Source organism: Peromyscus eremicus, chromosome 8b (assembly GCF_949786415.1).
Source record: "Peromyscus eremicus chromosome 8b, PerEre_H2_v1, whole genome shotgun sequence".
NCBI classification, from domain to species: Eukaryota; Metazoa; Chordata; class Mammalia; order Rodentia; family Cricetidae; genus Peromyscus; species Peromyscus eremicus.
Window position 1 is genome coordinate 5796717 of NC_081424.1, and position 23611 is coordinate 5820327.

Consider the following 23611-nt stretch of genomic DNA (forward strand, 5'->3'; position numbering starts at 1 on the left):
AAAAACCAGAAAGAAAAAGAATTAGCTGTGTTTCTCCAAGTGAACATTTAATCTTACTTTTGAATACTGAATAATCAGATACTACAAACTGGACTAAGCATTTAAGGAAGACCTGCCCTTAAAATAACTCACCTAAAAAATAACAAGTCATCTTGATTTCAGGAACCATCACAGAAAGAGACTAAACATCCATATTTGCAACCTCAGAAAACGTTTAAATAGCCTGCTCTGCCAGGAAAACCTTCACCCTATCTATTAGTAACAATGTAACAATACCTTCACCGCATCATCTCTTTCGCTTTTCTTCAGCTTTCTGAAATCTGAGAATTTTACTTCCTGAATTTGCAAAGAATTAACTCATCCCTATTTTTTCTTTTAAACATTAAACAAAAAATTAAAATTAAAATTAATCACAACTACACTAAACAAAAGCCTAATTCACTGACTCAATAAATACTATGCTCAAGGTACAAAGAAAACCAGAGTATCCTCTTTTAAATGAAATTAATTTTACCTTCAATGAAGTTGAAATGAGCACCCTCTCACCTGGAAGGTTGGTTCTCAAAGCTTTAGAATCCCTGCTGCTTGAGAAAGAAGAAGCTGGCACAAACACGAGGCCATCACTGAAAATATCTCAGGGTCCTAACACAACCCAGGAGTTTTTCTTCATGACAAAACATTAAACCACCTATACAGTCTTTTTAATCCCCTTATGTCAGCAAACTGTTTAATTTTCCTTCAGACGTGAACTTCCAAGTGGAAGAACAGGGGTCCCGTCAAACTGCTCCAATAGAAGAAAAAGGTAACTGGCCTCTAAATCAAAATGATCATGACAAAAATACTGAAAAGCTAGAGACTGAAATAAAGTATTACAGCAAAGAATTTTTTTAATGGAAGAAAAAAGAAAAAAATCATTTGGCACTTTTCTATTTTTGTTATTTTTCCCCTTTTGGATCATCTTTCTTTAGTCTCACACACAATAAAGCCAAATTCCAACCCAGATGGGACTTTTTTACCTAGGGAATTACCTACCTCTTCGAGTATTTAATAAGTCAGTGGTTAGTCACAAAAGTGAACATTGTGAAATAATGAATCTCTAACTATAATTAATAACTACAGGCAAAAAAAAGATTAAAATGAAAATTAGAAATAAAGTATTGGGGCTGAGAGAGAGTAGCTCTGTGGCAACTTGTCTAGCGGGTGCAAGGGCTCTGGGCTTGATTCTAAACATGAAAAGTTAAATAAACTACTGCATGCCTAACTATGGTGTTTGCAATATTTATTTATGGATAACAAAATATACTGGCTACAAAGAATATATACCAACTGCTACTGGAAAAGATGAGCTGGGGCTGGTGAAATGGCTCAGCAGGTAGAGCACTGGCAGATGTTCAAGAAGATTCAAGTTCAGGTCCCAACACCCTCATGGTGACTCACAAACATCTGCAACTCCAGTTCCAGGGGATCTGACACCCTCTTCTGGACTCTGTGTGTACCAGGCATGTGTGTGGTACACAGCCATACATGTAGACACAACATCCATAAACATAAAATAATTTTTAAAAGAAGAAAATAAATCAATGATAGTAGGTTTTGTCTAGTATCAAAATAACTGCTCACTTCATAAACTGAGAAATCACAATCACAAAATTACACACAGCAATAATGATATGACATACTCATGTGATTCACAAACCACCTTCAGTTTTACACTAAGAATATTACACACATTATATATGACACATACATAACCCCAAGCTTACTGGGAAACTTTTTTTTTTAATCTCAAGATACTCTGAAGTGAAACTGAAATCTGACAAGAGGGATAACTGAAGTTCATGAATATCACAGCACTTTCAGATCCTGTTCTCAACCAGATAATGTCAAATTCCACAACCAAAAAAAGAGCTTTAAACTAAATTTCTCAACTTTTTCTTGGCTTCTGAGAGTTTTTTTTCCAAGTTACAATTCTATGAAACTATGAAAAGTCAGAGCTACTATTCACAGGAAGAAAAGGAAACATCAACACATGAGAAACCTCTCTTCCCTATACTCACTGGTCCAACAACAAAAACAAGATTCTCCCTCAAATATTCCAAAGTTGCTAGACACTAGAAAAAAAAAATCTCTTAACATTCAAAGAATGGCGAAGTGTTAAGATGAACTTAAAGGACTTCTAAAATAAATCAGAAAACTACTAATGGCCTATAAACACACTCAATCCTAATGGAAGGGCATTGGTTAATCCTAACAATAAAGTGACATGATAGAACATACAGTTAATGAGATGACAAGTCAGAAGCAGCTGCTACCTTAGACAGCATGTAGTAAAGTTAAAACATGTTTCCAGTCTAATATTACAGCAATTCAGCAAACAGTCCGAGTTTACAACTTGATAACCCACAGCAAACTTCATATGAACGGATAGTAACATACAGTTTCTACTTTATATCTTTATACACAAGAAGTTAGATGATTTCCCCATCAGTCAAAGATGCCAAAGTTTATTCATAACGCTGTAAAAAGACTAACAGAAACTTTAACAGTTAATACTTAATTTCTATCTGTGGTGGTTTGAAGGAAAAGGCCCCCTAGGGACTGGCACTATTAGGAGGTGTGGCCTTGTTGGAGGAAATGTCACTGTGGGGTGAGCTTTGAGTCTCTTTTGCTCAAGCTTCTCACAGTGTGACTTTGTTGACTTCCTGTTGCCTGTAAGATGTAGGACTCTCAACTGTTTTCCAGCACCACTTCTGCCTGCACGCCACCACGCTCCCCATCATGAAGATAATGGACTAAACCTCTGAAACTATAAGCGAGCCACCCCAATTAAATGTTTTACTTTGTAAGAGTTGCTGTGGTCACAGAGTCTCTTTCCAACAATAAAAACCCTAAGACACCATAGCATTTTATTTTTTAAATACTTGCAAACCAAACCCAAGAAACATCAAAAAGATAATCCACCATGATCAAGCGGGCTACATCCAGAGATGCAGGGATGATTCAAGATATGAAAAACTGTTAATGTAATCTACCATACAAACAAACTGAAAGAAAAAACCCCACATAATCATCTCATTAGATGCAGAAAAGGTCTTTTGACAAAATCCAGCACACCTTCATCATACAAAAAAACCTAGAGAGATTAGGGATACAAGCAATATGCCTTAACATAGTAAAAGCAATGTACAGCAAGCCCATAGCCAACACCAGCTTAAGTGGAGAGAAACTCAAAGCAGTTGCACTAAAATCAGGAACAAGACAAGGTTGTCCAATATCTGTTCAATATAGTACTTGAAGTCTTAGCTAGAGCAATAAGACAACTGAAGGAGATCCAAATAGGCAAATAAGGAGTCAAGTATCTTTATTTGCAGATGATATGATCATACACAGAAGCAATCCTAAAAATTCCACCAGGAAACTCCTACAGCTGATAAACACTTTCAGCAAAGTAGCTGAAAACAAAATTAACTCACAAAGCTCAGTAACCCTCCTATATACAAATGACCAAACTCATGTGAACTCAGAGACTGAGGCAGCAAGCACAGGGCCCGCGCGTGGGTCTGCACCAGCTACTTTGTATATATATTATGGCTTTCAGTTTAGTGTTTTTAAGGGTTTCCTGGGTGTGCAAATGAGTGGATCTCTGTTTCTTGTGCCTTCTCTTGGGCTCATTTTCTTCTGTTTCTTTGTTTTGTCCTATTCCAATGTGTTAGTTTTTGTTTTATCCTATTGTATTTTATTTTATTATTGTTCCATAGAAGCCTGTTTGTTTTCTAATGAGAGACAGAAAGGGGGTGGATTCAGATGGGAAGGGAAGTTGGGAGGAGCTAAGAGTAGACTGAGCAGAAACCGAAATCAGATATATTATATGAGAAAAAAAATCTATTTTCAGTAAAAGAAAAAAAAAAACTTAAGCTAAGAAAAGAAACAAATTAAAAAAGTGATATAGATTCAGTGCCTTGTTCAACCCTCATTAGAGAAGCTTCTTCTTGAAGTAGATGAGAATTAATATGAAGACTCACAACTAGACAACGCAGAGTGAGAGACTCTGGAGCACTCAGTCTTAACGGGATGTCACTGAACTCCTCCCCTGAAGGTTCAGAGATCTGTCCAAAAGAGGAGGAAGAAATACTTGGAGCCAATGCTAATGGGTGACTCCAAGGAAACAGTGTCTTCAGACACAACAGGACTGATGCACATTTGAACTCAGAGACTGCAGCAGTACACATAAGCCTTTTCGTAGGTAAAGAGAGGGGGAAGTGGACATGGGATTCCATCCCTAACCAAGAAGCTATGTGCAATTGGTACTCGGTGTGAAAGGGAAAATCCATTTTCTATAATAGAGTGTCACTAGGTATATCAACCACACTCCAGGAAAGCCTATGACCAGGAAGAGCTGGCCAACACAAAATTAACTGTTTTGTTTTTGTTTGGGGGGCTATTTGTTTTGTTCTATAATGTTTTGTGTTATTGATTTTCATTCGATTGAGAAAGAGAGAGGGGAGGAAGAGAGGGAGAAGAAAGATAATGAACATAAAGTTGGGTGGGCAGGGAGGTGGGGGATTTGGGAGGAGTTGGGAGGCAACATGAGCAAAACATTGTATGAAAAATTCTTAATTAAAAAATTAATCAGAATATAGCTCAGTGATAGAGTGCTTGCCTAAAATATATGAAGTTCTGAGTTCATTTCCCACTACAGAAAAAAAAAAAAAAAACAATAAATAAATTAAATGGAAAGAAAACCCATAAATACATGACAAAAACACAATGTCTGGATTTCAATAAACAAAGAAAAAACCATGTCACCTAGCATATGTGAGGTCTTATATTTAAAACACTGAAAAGACACAAGGTGGGAAACAGTATCTTTGACATACTTTTTACAGTTACTGATTATTTAGAAAACTAACATTAAACCAAGTGTTATGTGCTTACACAGAGCCATTAGCAAGACAGACTCAAATTTCAAGAATAATGAAAAAAATCAATACTGAGAACAATGACCATTGCCTATACCTAATATGATTTTCTACTTATCATTACAGATGAGGAGAAAGTGAAACCAGGGGTAGAATTGGTCCTAACAATGCAGGATATATTAAGAACAACTTCCTATGATAAGATGTGAAGCAACTCACTTAAAACAGCACTGAGGAAAGAGCAGATCATTACTTTGTTAGAAAAACAGTAAACTGTCCATCCTAACTAAAGGAAGCATACACAGAAAGTCATTTGAATGAAAAAATGCTTGATTCCCTTCTTCCAGAAGGTGGCACAAGAGAAGGGGAAAGGAGTGAAAAGAAACAGTATAGCTGGAAATTATCTTTTCTGTTGATTTCAAAGAGGGAGGGAGGGTAAAACACACAGATAAAGACACGTGGACATGCCTCCTAAAGGCTGTCACACTACTCTACACTTAGACACTCCTCTACGGCTGTCACACTCCTCTACGGCTGTCACACTACTCTACACTTAGACACTCCTCTACGGCTGTCACACTCCTCTACGGCTGTCACACTACTCTACACATAGACACTCCTCTAAGGCTGTCACACTCCTCTACGGCTGTCACACTACTCTACACTTAGACACTCCTCTAAGGCTGTCACACTCCTCTACGGCTGTCACACTACTCTACACTTAGACACTCCTCTACGGCTGTCACACTACTCTATACATAGACACTCCTCTAAGGCTGTCACACTCCTCTACGGCTGTCACACTACTCTACACTTAGACACTCCTCTACGGCTGTCACACTACTCTACACATAGACACTCCTCTACGGCTGTCACACTCCTCTACGGCTGTCACACTACTCTACACTTAGACACTCCTCTACAGTGTCACACTACTCTACACATAGACACTCCTCTAAGGCTGTCACACTACTCTACACTTAGACACTCCTCTAAGGCTGTCACACCTACTCTACACTTAGACACTCCTCCTGAAGGCTGTCACACCGACTCTTCACACTAAGAGTGTAGGGCTGGACTGCAAGATGGCTCAGCAGATAAAGGCCTGCTCTATGAGCTCAATGCCCGTAACTCACAGAAAGGCAGAAAGGAGAGAGTTGCTGCCTTTTGACCTCCACAAGGCTGCATTTAAATACACACACCATTCAACAACAATAATACACAAATAATTTTTAAATAAAGTATTAAAATGCCTGCAAACCACTTATCTGTTAGGTATATCAAAAGTTTCATGTGAAACAGATCAGAATTATTTAGCATATAACACTAATTCAGACTCAAGATTTAGAGACAGTAAATCTTTTCAAGTAAATGATACTACATAAAAAACTTTTTTATTTCTTCTTGGAGTAATAACCTAAAGATTGTTGCAAGAATGATGTCTTCATGAACCTCAAAAGTAAATTTTATAACACAGAAACCTCTTAAGAAAGATTACCCTTAAAAATCATAGAAATAAAAGGCATGACGTGTGACCCACAGGAGAACACTGCTGTACACAAGATGTGCTTTTTGTTGTCACTACTTGCTTTTTTGCTGCTGAGGATCAAAGCTATGGTCTTATTAAATATATAAAAAAATTAATAGCAATACAAGCTGTTAGTTCATAAACTTAAAATTTGACATGTGTAACAATGACATGTATGCTTGTATAAGAAAAGGAAATCTAGGAGGCTGGAGAGATGGCTCAGCAGTTAAGGCACTGGCTAATCTTCCAGGGGTCCTGAGTTCAATTCCCAGCAACCACATGGTGGCTCACAATAAACTACAGTGGATTCTGATGCCCTTTTCTGGCATAAAAGCATACATGCAGATAGAGCACTCATACACTAAACAAACAAACAAATAGATAAACATATAAATAAATACATAAATCTTTTTTAAAACAAACAAACAAAAAAATCAGGACAGGCAGCCGAAATAATGCAATGTATTTTTTAAAAATCTCAAATACGGGTTAAGAGCATTGACTATTCTTCCAGAGGACCCAGTTTCAGTTCCCAGCACCCACATGACAGCTCACAACTGTCTGTAACTCCAATTTCAGGAGATCCAACACCCTCACACAGACATACATGCAGGCAAAACACCAATGTACATAGATAAATAAATAAATTATTTTAAAAAAAAAAATCCCAAATACTCTTCATGAAAGCAATCCCAGGAATTGTTAACAGAACTATTAAGAAAAAGTATTGGGCTGGAGAGATGGCTCAGACATTAAGAGCACTGGCTGCTCTTCCAGAGGTCCTGAGTTCAATTCCGAGCAACCTCATGGTGGCTCACAACTGTCTGTAATAGAATCTGATGCCCTCTTCTGGACTGCGGGAATACATGCAGGCAGAACACTGCATACATAATAAATAAATAAATCTTAAAAGAAAAAAGTAGCCTTTCTTCTAAAATACATAACACAAACACAGTATATACATAATAAAATTGAACAAAACCAGATTAGTTTATCTTCTAGTAATACATTTTTAAAATGATGGCTTATATTATGCATTAAAATGCATCATTTGAACTAGACCTGGTAGCTAAAACTTGTAATCCCAGCTACTTCGGAGGGGCAGGATGATGGCAAGTTCAAGCTCTGCTTAGGCTACAGAACAAGGAATAGCTAGGATTAACTCAGTAGCTTGCATAGCATGTAGATGGACCTACCTTCAACATTTTACTGTGTAAAATAAATACGCAAAACCTGAGATTCAGTACAATCACTTTATACTAAATATCTCTATCCTTAAAAACACTAATCAGATCAATTTATGTGTAAGAATTGATAAAAACTTACCAATTAAATCCTGTTCATTAGACTGAGATGAAAGGGAAAATATGTGCCCAAGTTAGGAAGCAAACTTACATCCTGTCCGTAAGGTTCTGATTAAGAAATGCATGCTGTGTTAACAGTCATCTCTTTTACATCTACCTTCCTAACAACTACTTTTCTGACCTTGAACACCTGGCTTCTTGGAGTTTTATTCCCATTGTAGCCCATATCGATTCCATTACTGGGAGATGAGGGGCCGATTCGAAAGACATGGCAAAAGATCCTCACAATCCTTAAAAGACTCTTCATTTGAGCATCATAATTGCTAGATAAACTGAAAATGGAAAGGTTAAAACATGAACAGATTAGGTGGAGCCAAACAAATTCACCTTCAAATATTTATTTTAAAGCATATTTAGCCCACTAACCATCTAATTCATGAATTAACTGTGGTAAGATAATTTCCACAGAATGGTTTGTTGAAGAGAAAATCTATTATTAATATATGTTAATATATACTAATAGATATATATTATTTAATTTGTTAGCACCCAGAATATAACCAATGATCAATGCACAAACTATGAAGAAAATTACCCCTATAGCACAGATGGTATCTTTGGATATAAACTTTAAAGCAATTTGTTCACTTCTAAAAGTATACTTATAAATTAAAAACAGTTGTTTAGAACTCTGAAAATATCCCAGAGAAGCAATAGTATAAACACTATATTCTAGGTCAACACACAATACAACCATCCTAACTTAAAGGTTGAAGCCCCATCATTCTATCCATAACCCTGTAGTCCCTCAGAATAACAGTAATGAAGCATTCACAGGAGACGTTCACAAATTAGATGTATGCTATTACCAGTCATCTGCATCAGGATCATTACCTATATAATGGATTGTCCTATAACTACATAAACATTGTAAATATTCTCCACTTTGAAAATCAAAGACCATTTCATCTAATATTAAATCATACTGAGTATCACAGTAAGTTTTTGTGTTCAGAAAGTCAATTTATTTTGAAATTTCTAACATCAGTCATCTTCTATAATTACTGTGCAAAAAAAAAAAAGCTGCATAAACTTTTGAGCAGAAGAGAATGCTTTTGTGCAAATTTACTCATCAAGTTTACTGTGTCTTCGGCATGTACATTTAGCCCAGTTAATTCTAACACTGACTTTTAAAAAAAATGGGATAAAATTTCAACTTAAACTATAAATTCAGTATAAGGAGACAGAGCATCTGTTTAATTCATAATTATCTAACAGTTGGCCCGGTAAACAGCAGGCACTTAAAACTATGTAACAGATGTACTGGTGGACAGTGAAGTTTGTTGCTGAGATCACAGTTGGTAAACAGTATGTCTGAACTTATACCCGAATCTGGCTGTCTACAAAGCTCAGAGACCATGTTTTTGGTTTTTTGGGGGCTTTTTTGTTTTTTTGCCGTTAAAAAAAAAACTTATGATTTTAATAGTCACAAATTCTAACTCACTATAATAAAGGAGCTGAATAGAAATAACTATATATGTTTTTATTCAGAATTTCATAGATTCATATAATGTGCTTTGATCAAATATAGCCCCCATTTATTCCCCTCCTCTTCTATCATACTATGTTTTTTTTTTTAATAATTTATTTAGCTTTATTTTATGTGCATTGGTGTTTTGCCTGCATGTATGTCTACGTGAGAGTGTCAGATCTTGGAGTTACAGACAGCTATAAGCTGCCATGTAGGTGCTGGGAATTGAACCCATGTCCTCTAGAAGAGCAGTCAGTGCTCTTAACCACTGAGCCATCTCTCCAGACCCTCATACTATGTTTTGATTAGCCTGTCTAAATCTTAGGTTTCATCAAATACATGAATTACTAGAAATAACTAAAATAAGTGAAAGGATATATAATGGAAATCTCAGCTCCAATGAGTCTTACAGATGAAAAATCTCAAAGTGCTTCCAACAGAGTATTGAAAGCAAATTAGGAAGAAAAACAAACAAGACGGTGATATTGGTTATATCAATTAGCAGAAGGCCTTTCAAGTAAAGAGTACAGGAGCACAGAAAGTAGCTAGAAATAAGTAGCTCCCAAATGTATTCCCACACCTGGGCATAAAACATGAAACAAGTTCAAAGCCAGCCTGGGCTACACAGCAAGACCTTATCTAGAAAAAGAAGGCAGGGGCTGGGGCAGAAAGACTTTCATCTTAGGTACACAAAAAGTACCCCGGAAGAATGAAACATGACTAACAGTAAACCTGACAATGTAGCTTTCTAGTCATATCTTTTAGAGACTCTATGATGATAGAGAGAGAAAGGTTCAGCAGCAACTATGGATGTGAAAGGTTGTCACAAACTGTCACTGTTGAAATGATTAGTGAGAGTGAAATACAAAGAAGTATACATCCAAATTAGAAGAGGTCAAATCCATAAGCTAAGAAACAGTAACAAACTACGTACTTGGTAACAGCTGCCTATTCTCCTAACTATAATGCTAATCACATGCAAAGTCGTATAGCATATATATGAGCTACATGTCAAAGTCAAGAGATACAAAGCTTAACTCCTTAGATGTAGCAATGAGTTATTAAAAACAAGAATAAAGATCTGAACTAGGGAGAGGGAAAGTACAGGGGAAAAACCTTTATAACGAATCATGAAGGAACACTAGAAGGTTAAACAGAGGGATGTACCCAATTTTATAAGTCAGAGATTCAGATTCCTCAACTATTTTCTCACGTAGCCCAGGCTGGCCACAAACCATATAGCTGAGGATTACCCTGAACTACTCTGGTCCTCCTACTTCCAGCTCCCAACTGCCTAGACTGAAAGGAAGTACGGCCACACCCAAGATATGGATTAAATTCCATACACATATGCCAAGATTCAAGTTAACATGCTCTAGGGTTCTGTAAAAAGTCTCTCGACTAAGAGCTAATGAGCCAGGCCTTTTTAAACAAAACAATGAGTGGTCAGTGTGTACTTTTAATGAGATGTCCCCATAGTCTGGGTGTTTGAATGCTTGGTCTGAAGTTGGAGGCATTTGGGTACACTTAGGAGGTGTGGTCTTGTTGGAGGAAGTATGTTACTGCACTGGAGGGGCCTCGGAGAGTCTAAGAGTGTGCACCATTTAGAGTCAAGACGAGCCCTCAGCTTCTGCTCCAGCTGCCTCACCTACTACTGGCTGCCACGCTTCTTTCCATGATGGACTCTTATCCCTCTGGAACCTTAAACCAAATAAACCCTTCTCTAAGCTGCCAAAGACAACCACTATGTATTGGTTTACGGCAACGCTTACCTAAGCAATTTATGACCATTTGTTGTAGCCACTTCAGCAAGGCTTGTCAGGATCTTTAGGTACTGGCTTTCACTCTGCTGAGACAAATGCTCCAGAACTTGACGTAACTGGTTTGATAGAAATCAAAAACAAAGTGATTACACAGTAAGAAATCCATTCAATTCTATCAAAACATACACATATATTAATTTAATAAATGCCTTAAAGCCAGCTAACTAAAATCAAGAACTTCATAGTTATTTTGCTTTACATAAACTTAAGAGCCAATACAAAAAAATCTTTCTGTAGAGTCAGGTGAGCACTTAGTGTGTGAGAGTTTTAGGCTGGGCGGTAGTGGCGCGCACCTTTAATCCCAGCACTCGGGAGGCAGAGCCAGGCAGATCTCTGTGAGTTCGAGGCCAGCCTGGGCTACAGAGTGAGTTCCAGGAAAGGCGCAAAGCTACACAGAGAAACCCTGTCTTGAAAAACCAAAAAAAAAAAAAAAGATAGATACACATGGAAAATCAAGTATATATGTAGAAATTTAATTCTAAACTTCTAATGTTTATGAAGGTTTCCAACTCTGCAATTTTTCCAAGACTATTAAAAATACTGAGCTCGGGGCTACGGAAATGTAGCTCAGCAGGACAATACTGGTCCTGGGTTCACTCCCTAGGACCACAAAAACAATGGAAAAAGAGCTCAATGAACCAGTGGTTACAGTCACTACATAATGTTTTTCCTCTACCCATGAGGAAGAGCTATCTTAAGGAGAAACCAAAGAGCCAGACAGATGTTCAGAGGGCCAAATATCAGACAAGATACATTTATTATATACAGTTACACCTCAATATTCCTGGTAACCAATTCCAATTTGTCCCTAAGTACCCAAAACCTATAGACGCTCAAGTATTTATATATGAAGGCATAGCAAGTGCATATACTCAATGCATATTCTCTTCTAAACTTAAAATCATCTTCACATAATTTATTATGCCTAATAAAATGTAAGTACTATATAAACAGTTGTTATATCGTATTCTTTAGCGAATAATGACAAAAAGTCTGTCCATATTTAACAGTATTTTTGATCAACAACTGGTTGGTTTGGGCTGCAGAATCCCCATGTACTGAGGACTTACTATAATTCATAGCTACATAATGTACAACAAACTCAAGTTACTAAAACAATCATGACAACAAAATTATTGTTATTCATTTACAACCTATTAGCAAGCTTATGCTACCATGTTTTCCCGAAGGTCTTCATTCTGTGTCATTTGAACAATAGTCTGGAAAAGCCTAGGGTGATGCTGAATTAATACTTCACAAGTCTCTCCATATCCACCCTAAAAACAAGATTTACAGCTATTTAGGTTAAAAAAGAAAGAGATTTTTAAATATCACAGTTCTAACAGGCTAAACATCTTTGCACTCTAATTTATGGAAAACATGATTTTATTATTTATAATTTCTATCATAAACAGGCTCAGAATAATATATTAAAAGCATACCTGTACACATAAATCTAGAGGGGTTACTCCATTTTTATCTGGTAAATACTTGGCTCCTCGTAATAGAAGAATCTGTGCCGTATCTCTCTGACCATGACTGTATAGGAATAGAACCAAATTAAAAATCTAATCTTGTAATTTTTCTCTATAAATTAGATCACTAGTATCCTCTAGGGGCACATCACTTCACAGCAATAAAGACTACAGAGACTTCTCAGAAATGGAAACAAATTAAAAACAAGCTCATTGTATTTCAACCAAATGGTACTATATAAAAAATAATTTATAATCAATTTAAATTAAACTCTCATAGTGTCCTGCTATGAATCTAGTGCCACAAAGAACAATTACAATAGGTTTTATCATTCTGCTGATAATTATGACAATAGTAACTACCTTCCTTGATACATGCACCAACTGGCCAGAACTAACTTAAGGATAATATCTAGGGGGCTGGAGAGATGGCTCAGCAGTTAGACTGCTCTTCCAGAGGACCTGGGTTCAACTCCCAGGACCTCCATGGAGGCTCACAACTGAGTGCAACTCCAGTTCCGAGTTCCAAGGGATACAATACCCTCTTTGTCCTCTGCAAGCACACGAGTGGTGTAGAGACATACATTCAGGCAAAATATCCACATACATAAAATAAATAATTTTTAAAATAATATTATCCAAATTATACCAGAAAAAAAAAACAGTAGATTAGTTCTCTGAAAACAACAGTAATTAGCATTATTATTAATGTTCAACAAGAAGAGTCTCACTCTGTAGCCCAGGCTAGCCCCAAACACAGGACAATTCTGTCTCAGTCTCACAGCTGTGACATAAAAGGCCTCAAGCAGAAGGCTCAGAAGTCTTCATGGGGTATCAGTGTTATTAAGCTGGTGGTGTTAGCCAAAATATTACACAGCTATTATAATAGTGGCTAATTCATACTGTCCTATGCTAGGCTGCTCCTTATCATGCCCCAAAATAAATCCAAAAACTATCCCAGCACTCGGGAGGCAGAGCCAGGCGGATCTCTGTGAGTTCGAGGCCAGCCTGGGCTACCAAGTGAGTTCCAGGAAAGGCGCAAAGCTACACAGAGAAACCCTGTCTCGAAAAACCAAAAAAAAAAAAATCCAAAAACTAACTGAGGTCAGCTTAATCTATGACAGAAGACAGGACACCTCTGTAGATTAATGTGAGTTTTATAAAAAACTCTCCAATTTCAATAACTTTTACAATTGCTTAATGCCCATGTGTTTGATCTTTCCAATTAACTTGTCAACTTTTAAGTGTTTTTAATTAAGTTTATTTTATATGTATATTTTCCTTGTGTCCTAGAGGTCAAGAGGAAGTCAGATCCCTTGGAACTGGAGCCACAGATGGCTGTCAGTCCCCATGTGAGTGTTGGGAAATGAACACTGGTCCTCTGCAGGAACAAGTGCTCGTGACTGTGGTATCATCTCTCCAGGCCCTACACCACCAATAGCTAAGTAGCAGACTTGTTCAACACCACCAAGAATGGTAGTTGGCTTATAACATGTACACATCACATTCTATAAATTATACTATAAGCTTGAACTTAGTATTTCATACACTTGATAAATAAGCATTAAAGAATGAATGACAGGGAAAATAGGTAGGTAGAAACCTAACACAACTTCCTAGAATACAGCAGGTGACGAATATTATCTCAGTCCTGTCTCCAGGGATGTAACTGCTACAGTTCTATAACAGCTGTCAAACAAGCAGGAGACCATCAGTCTAAAAGCTGTCCAAGCTAACAGAAACGAGCAAGGAAGATCCCTTTTCCAGAAGGTGCCCTACCTCTAACCTAACAGAGAGAAGTGTTGCCCAAAGGCCATGAACACTGAACAGAAACACCCTGCTGGGTTTGCCACTCTGTCCTAATATATTGCCATACCCCTTTTGGTCCAATAACATTTCTGCACAATTGTCCACGTTTCAATCGTGGAGAACTTCTGATTAGCTGAGAGCCTTGCAGGAAGGGTGACGAAGAAGCCACCCGACGGCCCAGAGGACAGTGCATCTCAACTCTACAAGAAAAGAAGAGTCTACACTTCAGACCTTCTAGACCTTGCCCTACAGGTCTGTGTCTGGTGCCTACTTGTAACCCTTGAAATATCCTTCATAATCTAATAAAAGCAAGTATTTCCCTGAGTCCTATGAGCCACTCTAGCAAACTTCTGAAATCCACGGACAGAGAGAGTCCTAGGAAGCTGGGCCTGCAGCCAGTTCAGAAATTGCAGTGGATCAGTCTTGTGCCAAGTACCTAAGGTGCACAGCATTCTACTGGGACTGAGCCCAGAACTTGTAGGATCAGTTACTGTCGCCCAGTAGATGGTGTAAGAACTGACTTAGAAGATGTTCAACTGATGGCCACTGCATAATCAAGTGTTGGCTCCTGGTGGTCTGTGTGGTGAGTGGGACAAACTGAGTGTTTTACCCGTATGTTCACAGATCAATCATCAAATCATGCTCAAATAAGCCCGACGCTTTGCTGCAGCCACTCAGGTCATCATCCAAATTTAGCCTAAGTGCTCACTGTTCAGACACGGCTAGCACAGAGCTCTCTGAATCACTTCTGGCTTGAGTACTATCCAGTTTATCAAGTGCTTGCTCTCTGTGCACATCAACTGTGCTTAACCTAATCTGTCTAAAGTTTCTTTTGAAAGGTTCACCCAGTGTTTCAAGAGTATACGCAATTGTTCAAGACCAACAATTAAACAGTAGATACATCGATTGGTTTGTTTCTTAAAGCCTCATATTAGCATGATGGCTGGAGAGACAGCTTGGTGGCTAGGAGTGTATCTGAGCTCAGTTCCTGCAATGTCAGGTGATTCACAAATGCCTGTAACTGCAGCACCAGGGGGATCCAATGCCTATAGCACTTGTGGGCACTAGCACTCGGGTGACATACCCATACACACAGACACACACACACACACACAAAGTAAAAGTAAAATAAATCTTGGGGCTGGAGAGATGGCTCAGCAGTTAAGAGCATTTGCTACTCTTGGAGAAGATCAGGGTTCAGGTCCCAACATCCATGTGATGTAACAGTCATCTGTTACTCTAGTTCCAGAGAATCTAATGCCCTCTTCTGACCGATGTGAGTACCAGGCACTCACACAGTACAAATACAAGCAGGCAAAACACACAAAAAAAATTTAAATCTTTTTGTAAAGAAAATTATAAAAAATGAATTTAAAAAAAGAATATTTAGCATGAAGAAAACAAAATGCCACTACAACATTTTAAGAAAGCTGGATTTCTAAATTCTACCTGAAGATCAGGCTTACGATGATGGGACACTTCATTTCAAAAACGTATTAAAAACAAGAAGCAATTGTTTATAAAACACAAAATGTGAAGAGCACAATTAGTGCTCCAAGTGCGACATATGTAAAACTATGTATGTAAAATATGTAAAAATATGTACAACTATCCTATGACTGAGTCACAGCGCTGTAAAGAGTTACAGAAAGAATATTTTGATTTTTGAGACAGGGTCTCACTATGTAGCCTTAGACAGCCTGGAACTTGCTTTGTAGACCAGGATAGCCTTGAAATCAGAGATCTACTTACCTCTGCCTCCTGATTGTCAAATAAAGAGCAGCACTATCACGCCTGGCTAAGTTTTTTTTTTAATTGTCAACTACTTTTAATAGCCATCTTTATAACTATGTCCACCCAGCTTTATAATTATATCCACTAAGTTACACAGAAACACACGGATGATATGTAATGCCTTGTAGCTAAGATATAAATGGAATACAATTCTCCTCACTGGGAAACACTGTGGTGTATTTTTGGGTTACACCCAAGTAGGCTGATGTTTTGAACACTTGACTATATTTCAGCATTATTTAGGGGCACGAGAAATTTTTAATTAAAATAACTAGGGAAGTTTACTGAATAGGCAATTATTCTTTATAAAAATTAAGGCTAGTTTATACATATATATTTTTATTAATTCTCTGATAATTTCATATTTAGCCTCCTCCTAAATCCTTCCAGACTTCCTCCCTGCAATTTCATGTCCTTTTCTTTTAAACTGTCAATAACCCACTGAGTTCAACATGTGCCACCGGGCTGTCTGGTGCAGCAGAGTCACCAACTTTCCAGGGGCCACACCATCCAACAAAACTAGCTTTCTCCCTAGACTCATTTTTATATTGATTGAGATAATACTCTTTACAAGGACATGATAGTGTAGTTTATGACAACAGAATGGTTTCTCAAAATCCTTCAGCTTTCTAACTTTGGGCACTTTCAGCCTTAATGTCCTAAAACTTCCACCAGAGTGTATAATAATGGGAATTAGAGTAGTAACTTTTTTAATTGCTTATGAACAGAAACTATATTTTACTATTCCCTAAGTTTGTGGATTTAAATTTAAAGGTTATTTTACATACTATTTTGATTCTGAGTTCACTTACTGAAAAGAATTGTTTGACAGGAATTACACTCTATGCTCTGAAGCTTAGACCTGTGTAACTCTACAAGGACCTCTAAAACTCCTTCAACATCTTACTAACTTACATACATACATACATACATCTTCCAATTTACCTCACTTTTCCTAGTTATCTGTAAATAGAGAAAATAACTGAGACTCTGGACACCACAGTACAACTGAAAGCACACCTTCAGGGCTGCAGAGAAGGCTCAGTGAGTTAACCATGTGCGTTGAGCAAGGGCGGCAGAGAAGGCTCAGTGAGTTAACCGTGTGCATTGAGCAAGCCTGAGGAGCTGATCTCAAATCCCCAGCACCTGTGTAAACAGTCAGGTGTGCACACCTAGAACCCTAGCACCGTTTGAGAAGCAGAGACAGGGGGATCACTTGGGCTTATTAAACACTTAACATTCTCCTCTGACCTCCATATGCATGCAGCAGCTCTCTCTCTCTCGCTCTCTCTCTCTCTCTCTCTCTCTCACACACACACACACACACCCACACACACGTACACACTCAGGTGCCACCATACACAAATAAAGACAGTTTAGAAAAAAAAGAAGTGTCTTCAAATGAACAGTGCCCCATATATCATTCTACAGTGACAAATTTCTTTTTCCTTTCACTTCTTATCTTTTTCTAAAAGATCCAATGCTTGCCAAATGAAAACTTAATAGCCTGCTTGGTGGTTCATGCCCATTATGCCAAGCATTTGGCTGAGGTGGAAGAACTGTTATGAGTTCCAGACCACATTTGGCCATGTGTAGTGAGTCCCAAACCATCCTGGACAACAACACCCTGTCTTTAAAGTAAAAATTAAGAATAGCTAAGCATGGCAAAGGTTCCTGAGTTCAATTCCCAGTACCACATACATACATGCACATACTTGAGTTTTAAAAAATCTTTGATATACAGTTCAAAGAATAACTACTTTTAAAACAATCTTTTAGCAATATTCTTGTATTCAGACTAGCTATAGAAATATTTCAGTTCTACATAATAATATAATATTGTATTAACTATTTTAAATCATTGTTTTGGCTGTAACTAGAGGGATTCTCTCACAAGCACACAGTAAACATCTAAGTACTGTACAAACACTAGACAGAAAGTGGTAAAAAGAAACACTCTTTTTTGTTTTCTCTGAAGTTGAGATAGACTAAAAACAGTAAATAAGTAGGTAAAAGTTACAAAATGCTATGAAGGGAATACTGTGACACTATAACAGAAAATCTGATTAGAGATCTATTTAAATTGGTCAGAATTTTGCTTCTAAAAGGCAGGTTAAAGTCAAGTGTCCTGGTTAGTTTGCCAACTTGACACAAGCTAGAGTTACTGGGGACGAGAACTTCAATTAGGAAAAATGCCTCCATCAAATATGCTGTAGGCAAGTCTGTAGGGCATCTTCTTAAATTAATGACTGACATGAGAGACTGAACTCTGCAGTTCACTGTAGGCAGTGACACCCAGGGTGGTGGTCACAGATGATGGAATAAGAAAGCAAGCTGAGTAAGCCAGGAAGAGCAAGCCAGGAAGCAGTGGTCCTCCAGAGTCTCTGCTTCAGTTCCTGCCTCCAGCTTCCTGCCTTAAATTCCTGCTTTGGGTTTCCTTGTGGTACTGTGAGACACAGCATACCTAAGCCAAACAAACCCTTTCTTTCCCAAGTTGTTTTTGGTCAGTGTGTTACCACAGCAACAAAAAGCACACCAAGACACCAAGTTTGGCAACACATGTCTCTAACTGGATCACAAGGTTGAGACCAGCCTGGATCACACTCCTAACTCAAGCAAAAAGGGGGGTGTGGGGGGATATCAAGTAACAGCTAAAGCGTGAAGGTGTCGGCCACACAAAATACCCAGCAAAGCACAACTGTGTAAAACACAACTGTGTAAAACACAAGTGTGTAAAACACAGTGGGCATGTGCACTCGGAGAACTCAGAGAGAACAGCGTGGCTCAGGCCCAGGAGTGCTGCTGACTGAGTCTCACAGGCCAAGAGAAAAGAGGTTTCATCTGAAGTGCAACGAAGAGCACTGGCAGGTTCTGACCTGGCAGAACTCATTCTTTTTTACTCCCCCAAAAGGTCGCTTTGCCGAGGAAGACATTTACTAAAGGGAAGCAAAAGTGGAGTCGGGGGACTAGGCCGACTCCTCAGTACTCTAAAGTGGTTTTAAACAGACTCTGGAGATGCAGAACATGTTCTCAAGGCCGACTTTAAAGAACTTACTATTAAGAACAGGCTCCAAGTTCAGAGTCAGAGAGGTACTAAGAAATAATGATCTGATTTCTGCACTGAGTAAGTAGGAGGACAAAGGGCACAAGAGAGATATGAAGAGAAAAATAAGATGTTGTATTCTGGACATGTTAAAATCTGAGATTTTATTATAATGCAATTGGCCTGTGAACAATGAAATCGAAGGCTTCAAAGGAATGTCTAATCTAAAAATAAACACCCAAGATAGAACATGGGAAAATTTTAAAGTAAATGGGCTGAAGAAATGACTCAGCAGTTAAAAACACTGGCTGCTCTTCCAGAAGAACCAGGTTCAATTCCCAGCACCCACAATGGTGTCTCACAACAGTCTGAAACTCCAGTTCCAGGGTATCTGGCACCCTCTTCTGGCCTCCAAGGGCACTGCATGCACATGATATACAGACATACTTACAGGCAAAACGCCCATACACATAAAAACAATAAATATTCAAAAATTTTAATATAAAAGGTAAAATATTATTCCAGAAACTCAAGCTAATATTTTTCATAAATTCATGTAATCATGGAATTGGTTATCAGCCAATCAATCAAATCATTTAATAAGAGACTACTGAACTCAGATATGTACTAGAACACTAAAAATCAAAAAGTTGTTGTATGCAAAAGCCCCTTGAATATAACATCTTCACTAAGTTTTACAATTCACATAATTTAAATTAAAAAGATCATATATATATAGGTCATATTTGCATACTTAGGAGAGAGAGAGAGAGAGGGAGGGAGAGAGGGAGGGAGAGAGAGAGAGAAACAACAAGGAAAAAGAGGCCATTAATTTTGACAGAGGACAAGTAGGAATGCAAGGGAGGGGATGGAGTGAGGTGAAGGGTAGAAATGATATGGTTGTAATTTTAAAAAATAATATATATTACATATATAAAAGAATCACTACAGTGCTTTGTACTCTGCCTCAAATAAAGGGTTTAAGAGGGTTGGAGAGAAAGCTCGGTAGTTAAAAGTATGTACTGCTCTTGCAAAGGAGTTCAGTTTCCAAAAGAGGGGGTCAGTGACAATCACCTCTAACTCGAGCTCTAGAGCATCTGATGCTGTGGGATGTTCTGTATGGCAAATGTGTTGCTGATTAGTCAATAAATAAAACACTGATTGGCCATTGGCTAGGCAGGAAGTGTAGGCGGGACAAGGAGGAGAATACAGCTGGGAAGTGGAAGGCTGAGTCAGAGAGACACTGCCAGCCGCCAGGATGAGAAACAGCATGTGAAGATGCCGGTAAGCCACGAGCCACGTGGCAAGGTATAGATTTATAGAAATGGATTAATTTAAGCTGTAAGAACAGTTAGCAAGAAGCCTGCCATGACCATACAGTTTGTAACCAATATAAGTCTCTGTGTTTACTTGGTTGGGTCTGAGGGGCTGTGGGACTGGCAGGTGATAGAGATTTGTCCTGACTGTGGGCCAGGCAGGAAAACTCTAGCTACAAATGGCGTCCAACGTGGTGGCAAGGGTTTCCACCTAAAAACTGAGAAAAAAGATTCTAAAACGGAGCTAAAAACAGTTCCTAATTGTCTCTCTCAAGTGAGCGGCAGCTTCGGGTTTGAGCTACTGGTGGGTTTCTGGCGTGTGCGCTCAACCTGCAGAATGGCGGAAATGAGGCCTCTGCAAGTAGCACATTAAGCTGCATGGTGGATTTAGCCTTTGCTAGTACAAAAAAAAAAAAAAAAAAAAAAAAGAGGTTTCTGGGCTACACGCTGCTTGGATAAAAGCATAGACCCACGATAGCTCCCAGAGATGGAGATAAACTTACCACCACCGCCATGTTGGGAAACTGAGGTGGGCGGAGCCAGCAATAGATTCACAATAAGATTCAGATGTAATAGTTTACAATGTGTGTAAAAGATACGTAGGCTTGAAAGAGACAAAAAGAAGGTGATATATACAGTTATATAAACAAATACATAGTTTTAAAAAATAAAGTCTTTAAACAGACAGTAAAATTAATATAAAAAAATCCACGTAAAGATGAATATTACACAGAGAATCTGAATTGTGTTGTGTTTGGGATTTTTAACTGCAGAAAAACATTTGATTGTAAAAGCTGTTGAGTTATGCCAATATGTATACTTTAAAGATACCTTGACTTCAAAATTTGGATATAAGGATATGTTGCTTTGGAAAAGAGTCTCTTTTGTTCCCACAGAAAGCCAGAGGCTATGGATTTGTTCAAGATTAAGATACATCAGGTTTGACCAGCCAAGACCACCTGAAAGGTCTCCGATGACACCATGGCCCAGATGATCCAACATCCAGAATGGTTTGAAGGCAACTGGCTCAGACGATACACCCTCATAGACTATTCCATAATCCTAAAATTTTCTTTGTGTCCCCATAAGATACAGCGCCCCCCTCCAGCAGGAAGTAGTAAGAGAAGCTACGCCCAAATTCCCAAATTATATGTAATTTTACTTTGTTAAGGCTAAAACATTCCTTTTTGAAAAAAAAAAAGGGGGGGGGAGTGCTGTGGGATGTTCTGTATGGCAAATGTGTTGCTGATTAGTCAATAAATAAAACACTGATTGGCCATTGGCTAGGCAGGAAGTGTAGGCGGGACAAGGAGGAGAATAAAGCTGGGAAGTGGAAGGCTGAGTCAGAGAGACACTGCCAGCCACCAGGATGAGAAACAGCATGTGAAGATGCCGGTAAGCCACGAGCCACGTGGCAAGGTATAGATTTATAGAAATGGATTAATTTAAGCTGTAAGAACAGTTAGCAAGAAGCCTGCCATGACTGTAATCTCACTGTCTAACATCTATCTCTCTATCAATATAGAAAAGTTGTGGTCCCAATTCAATTATAAGCCAAGCTGGCTTTGGAGATGGAATTGGCTCACTCCTTCTCTAAACCCAAGCACATTGCTAAAAGAAAAGTTTGAGAGATTCTTCAGTACCATATCAGAAGAGCCCTCTGGTGTGGGACAGAAGGAAACCAATAAAAAGGGACCCTTGTCTTCTAGATTCTAATTCTCTCCATGCTTACTCTTGATTTCTCAGAATCCTTTCTTACATGCTATGTCCTCTTTAAATCCAAATCTTCCATTTTGATAACAAATAAGTTTTTCTAATAGCAATCTCAGAAGTCTCCAGAAGGAAGATGGGGCCCCAACAACAACTCTACCCAATCCAGAATGATGCCATGGTAATCATCATCATACTACACTTCTTACCAGAATTTCAGACAATCTTACCCATTACTCTAAGACTTGCTGCAGAACCTACAGTTAGTCTAACTGAAATTTAACTATCTGCGCTTTCTCACAGTACCCAACAGAGATAACATCACCCCCTAAACAGCAGGAAGCAATTCTAAGAAAACGACGCCCCTTCTCCCTTAGGTTTCATAATTCTCAGGGTTATGGATGATGGTTATAGGGTTGGGGGTGGAAGGAAATATTAAACTCAGTACTCCCAAAAAAAAAAAAAAAAAAAAAGGAAAAGAAGAAATGGAATGCATACGTATAAGACATTATGGTAGATTATTGTGTATACTAGTAAACAAATTTAGTAAAATAGCAGCCTTAAATAATTTGCACTGTAATTTGCACTGTTATGGATTCTTATATGTTGATACAAATGTAAACTATTTTTATATTCCTGTTTAAGATAATTTATATATTGATACAAATACAGAACTATACTTGGTATAATGTACATATATTTCTATTCTTATTTGAAATGTTTGTATATTGATACAAATGTAAATTTATATCTGTCATACTTTATGTATGTTCTACTTCTGTTTAGGATATTCGGTATATTGATATATATTTAAGATTATTGTCATATTGCATATCCCACTACATACTCCTACCTCTGTTATAAATATTGATATATATTTAAGATTATTGTCATATTGTATATCACACTATACACTCCTACCTCTGTTATAACATCTTGTGTATTGTCACAACTTTGAAGTCATCGTTCTTTACCATACACTTGCTTATAGACTGTCTACCTTGTTTACGTGAAGCCTTAGTCCTTAGGTTATTTCAGTAGATAAGACTTGTAGATTTATAGTCACCTATGCTTGTCATCTCTATAGTTACGTTAGTCAGGTTATACAGATTTACAGATACATAGGTCAGATGGACAGGTAATCTTCAAACACTTCACAGACCTAGAGAATATGGCATTTAAATAACTTAGAATTCTGTTGATGCGAGACACAATTGCTCCTGGCTGCACCAATTTGATCCCGAGAGAATGTTGGGCTTCTAGACATTTCCATTTGGAAGTTTGTCTTCTTGGCACAAAATGGCCTACTGGGCAAAGAACTGCCCTTGCCTCGACAGCTGACAGTACAAATGCAATGCT

General features: G+C 38.0%; 1 protein-coding gene across 4 annotated transcripts in view; it reads right to left on the reverse strand.

Annotated features, from left to right (window-relative positions):
* The window catches only part of Hace1 (HECT domain and ankyrin repeat containing E3 ubiquitin protein ligase 1), a 115504-nt gene that overhangs the window by 45765 nt on the left and 46128 nt on the right, over nucleotides 1–23611 (reverse strand). For all 4 annotated transcript variants that reach the window (XM_059272434.1, XM_059272432.1, XM_059272433.1 and 1 more), the window contains 4 exons: nucleotides 12548–12644; nucleotides 12281–12382; nucleotides 11055–11161; nucleotides 7933–8083 (listed from right to left, as the gene is read on the reverse strand). In XM_059272434.1, coding sequence (XP_059128417.1) covers nucleotides 7933–8083; nucleotides 11055–11161; nucleotides 12281–12382; nucleotides 12548–12644 — 457 coding nt within the window. The remainder of the gene's footprint in view (nucleotides 1–7932; nucleotides 8084–11054; nucleotides 11162–12280; nucleotides 12383–12547; nucleotides 12645–23611) is intronic.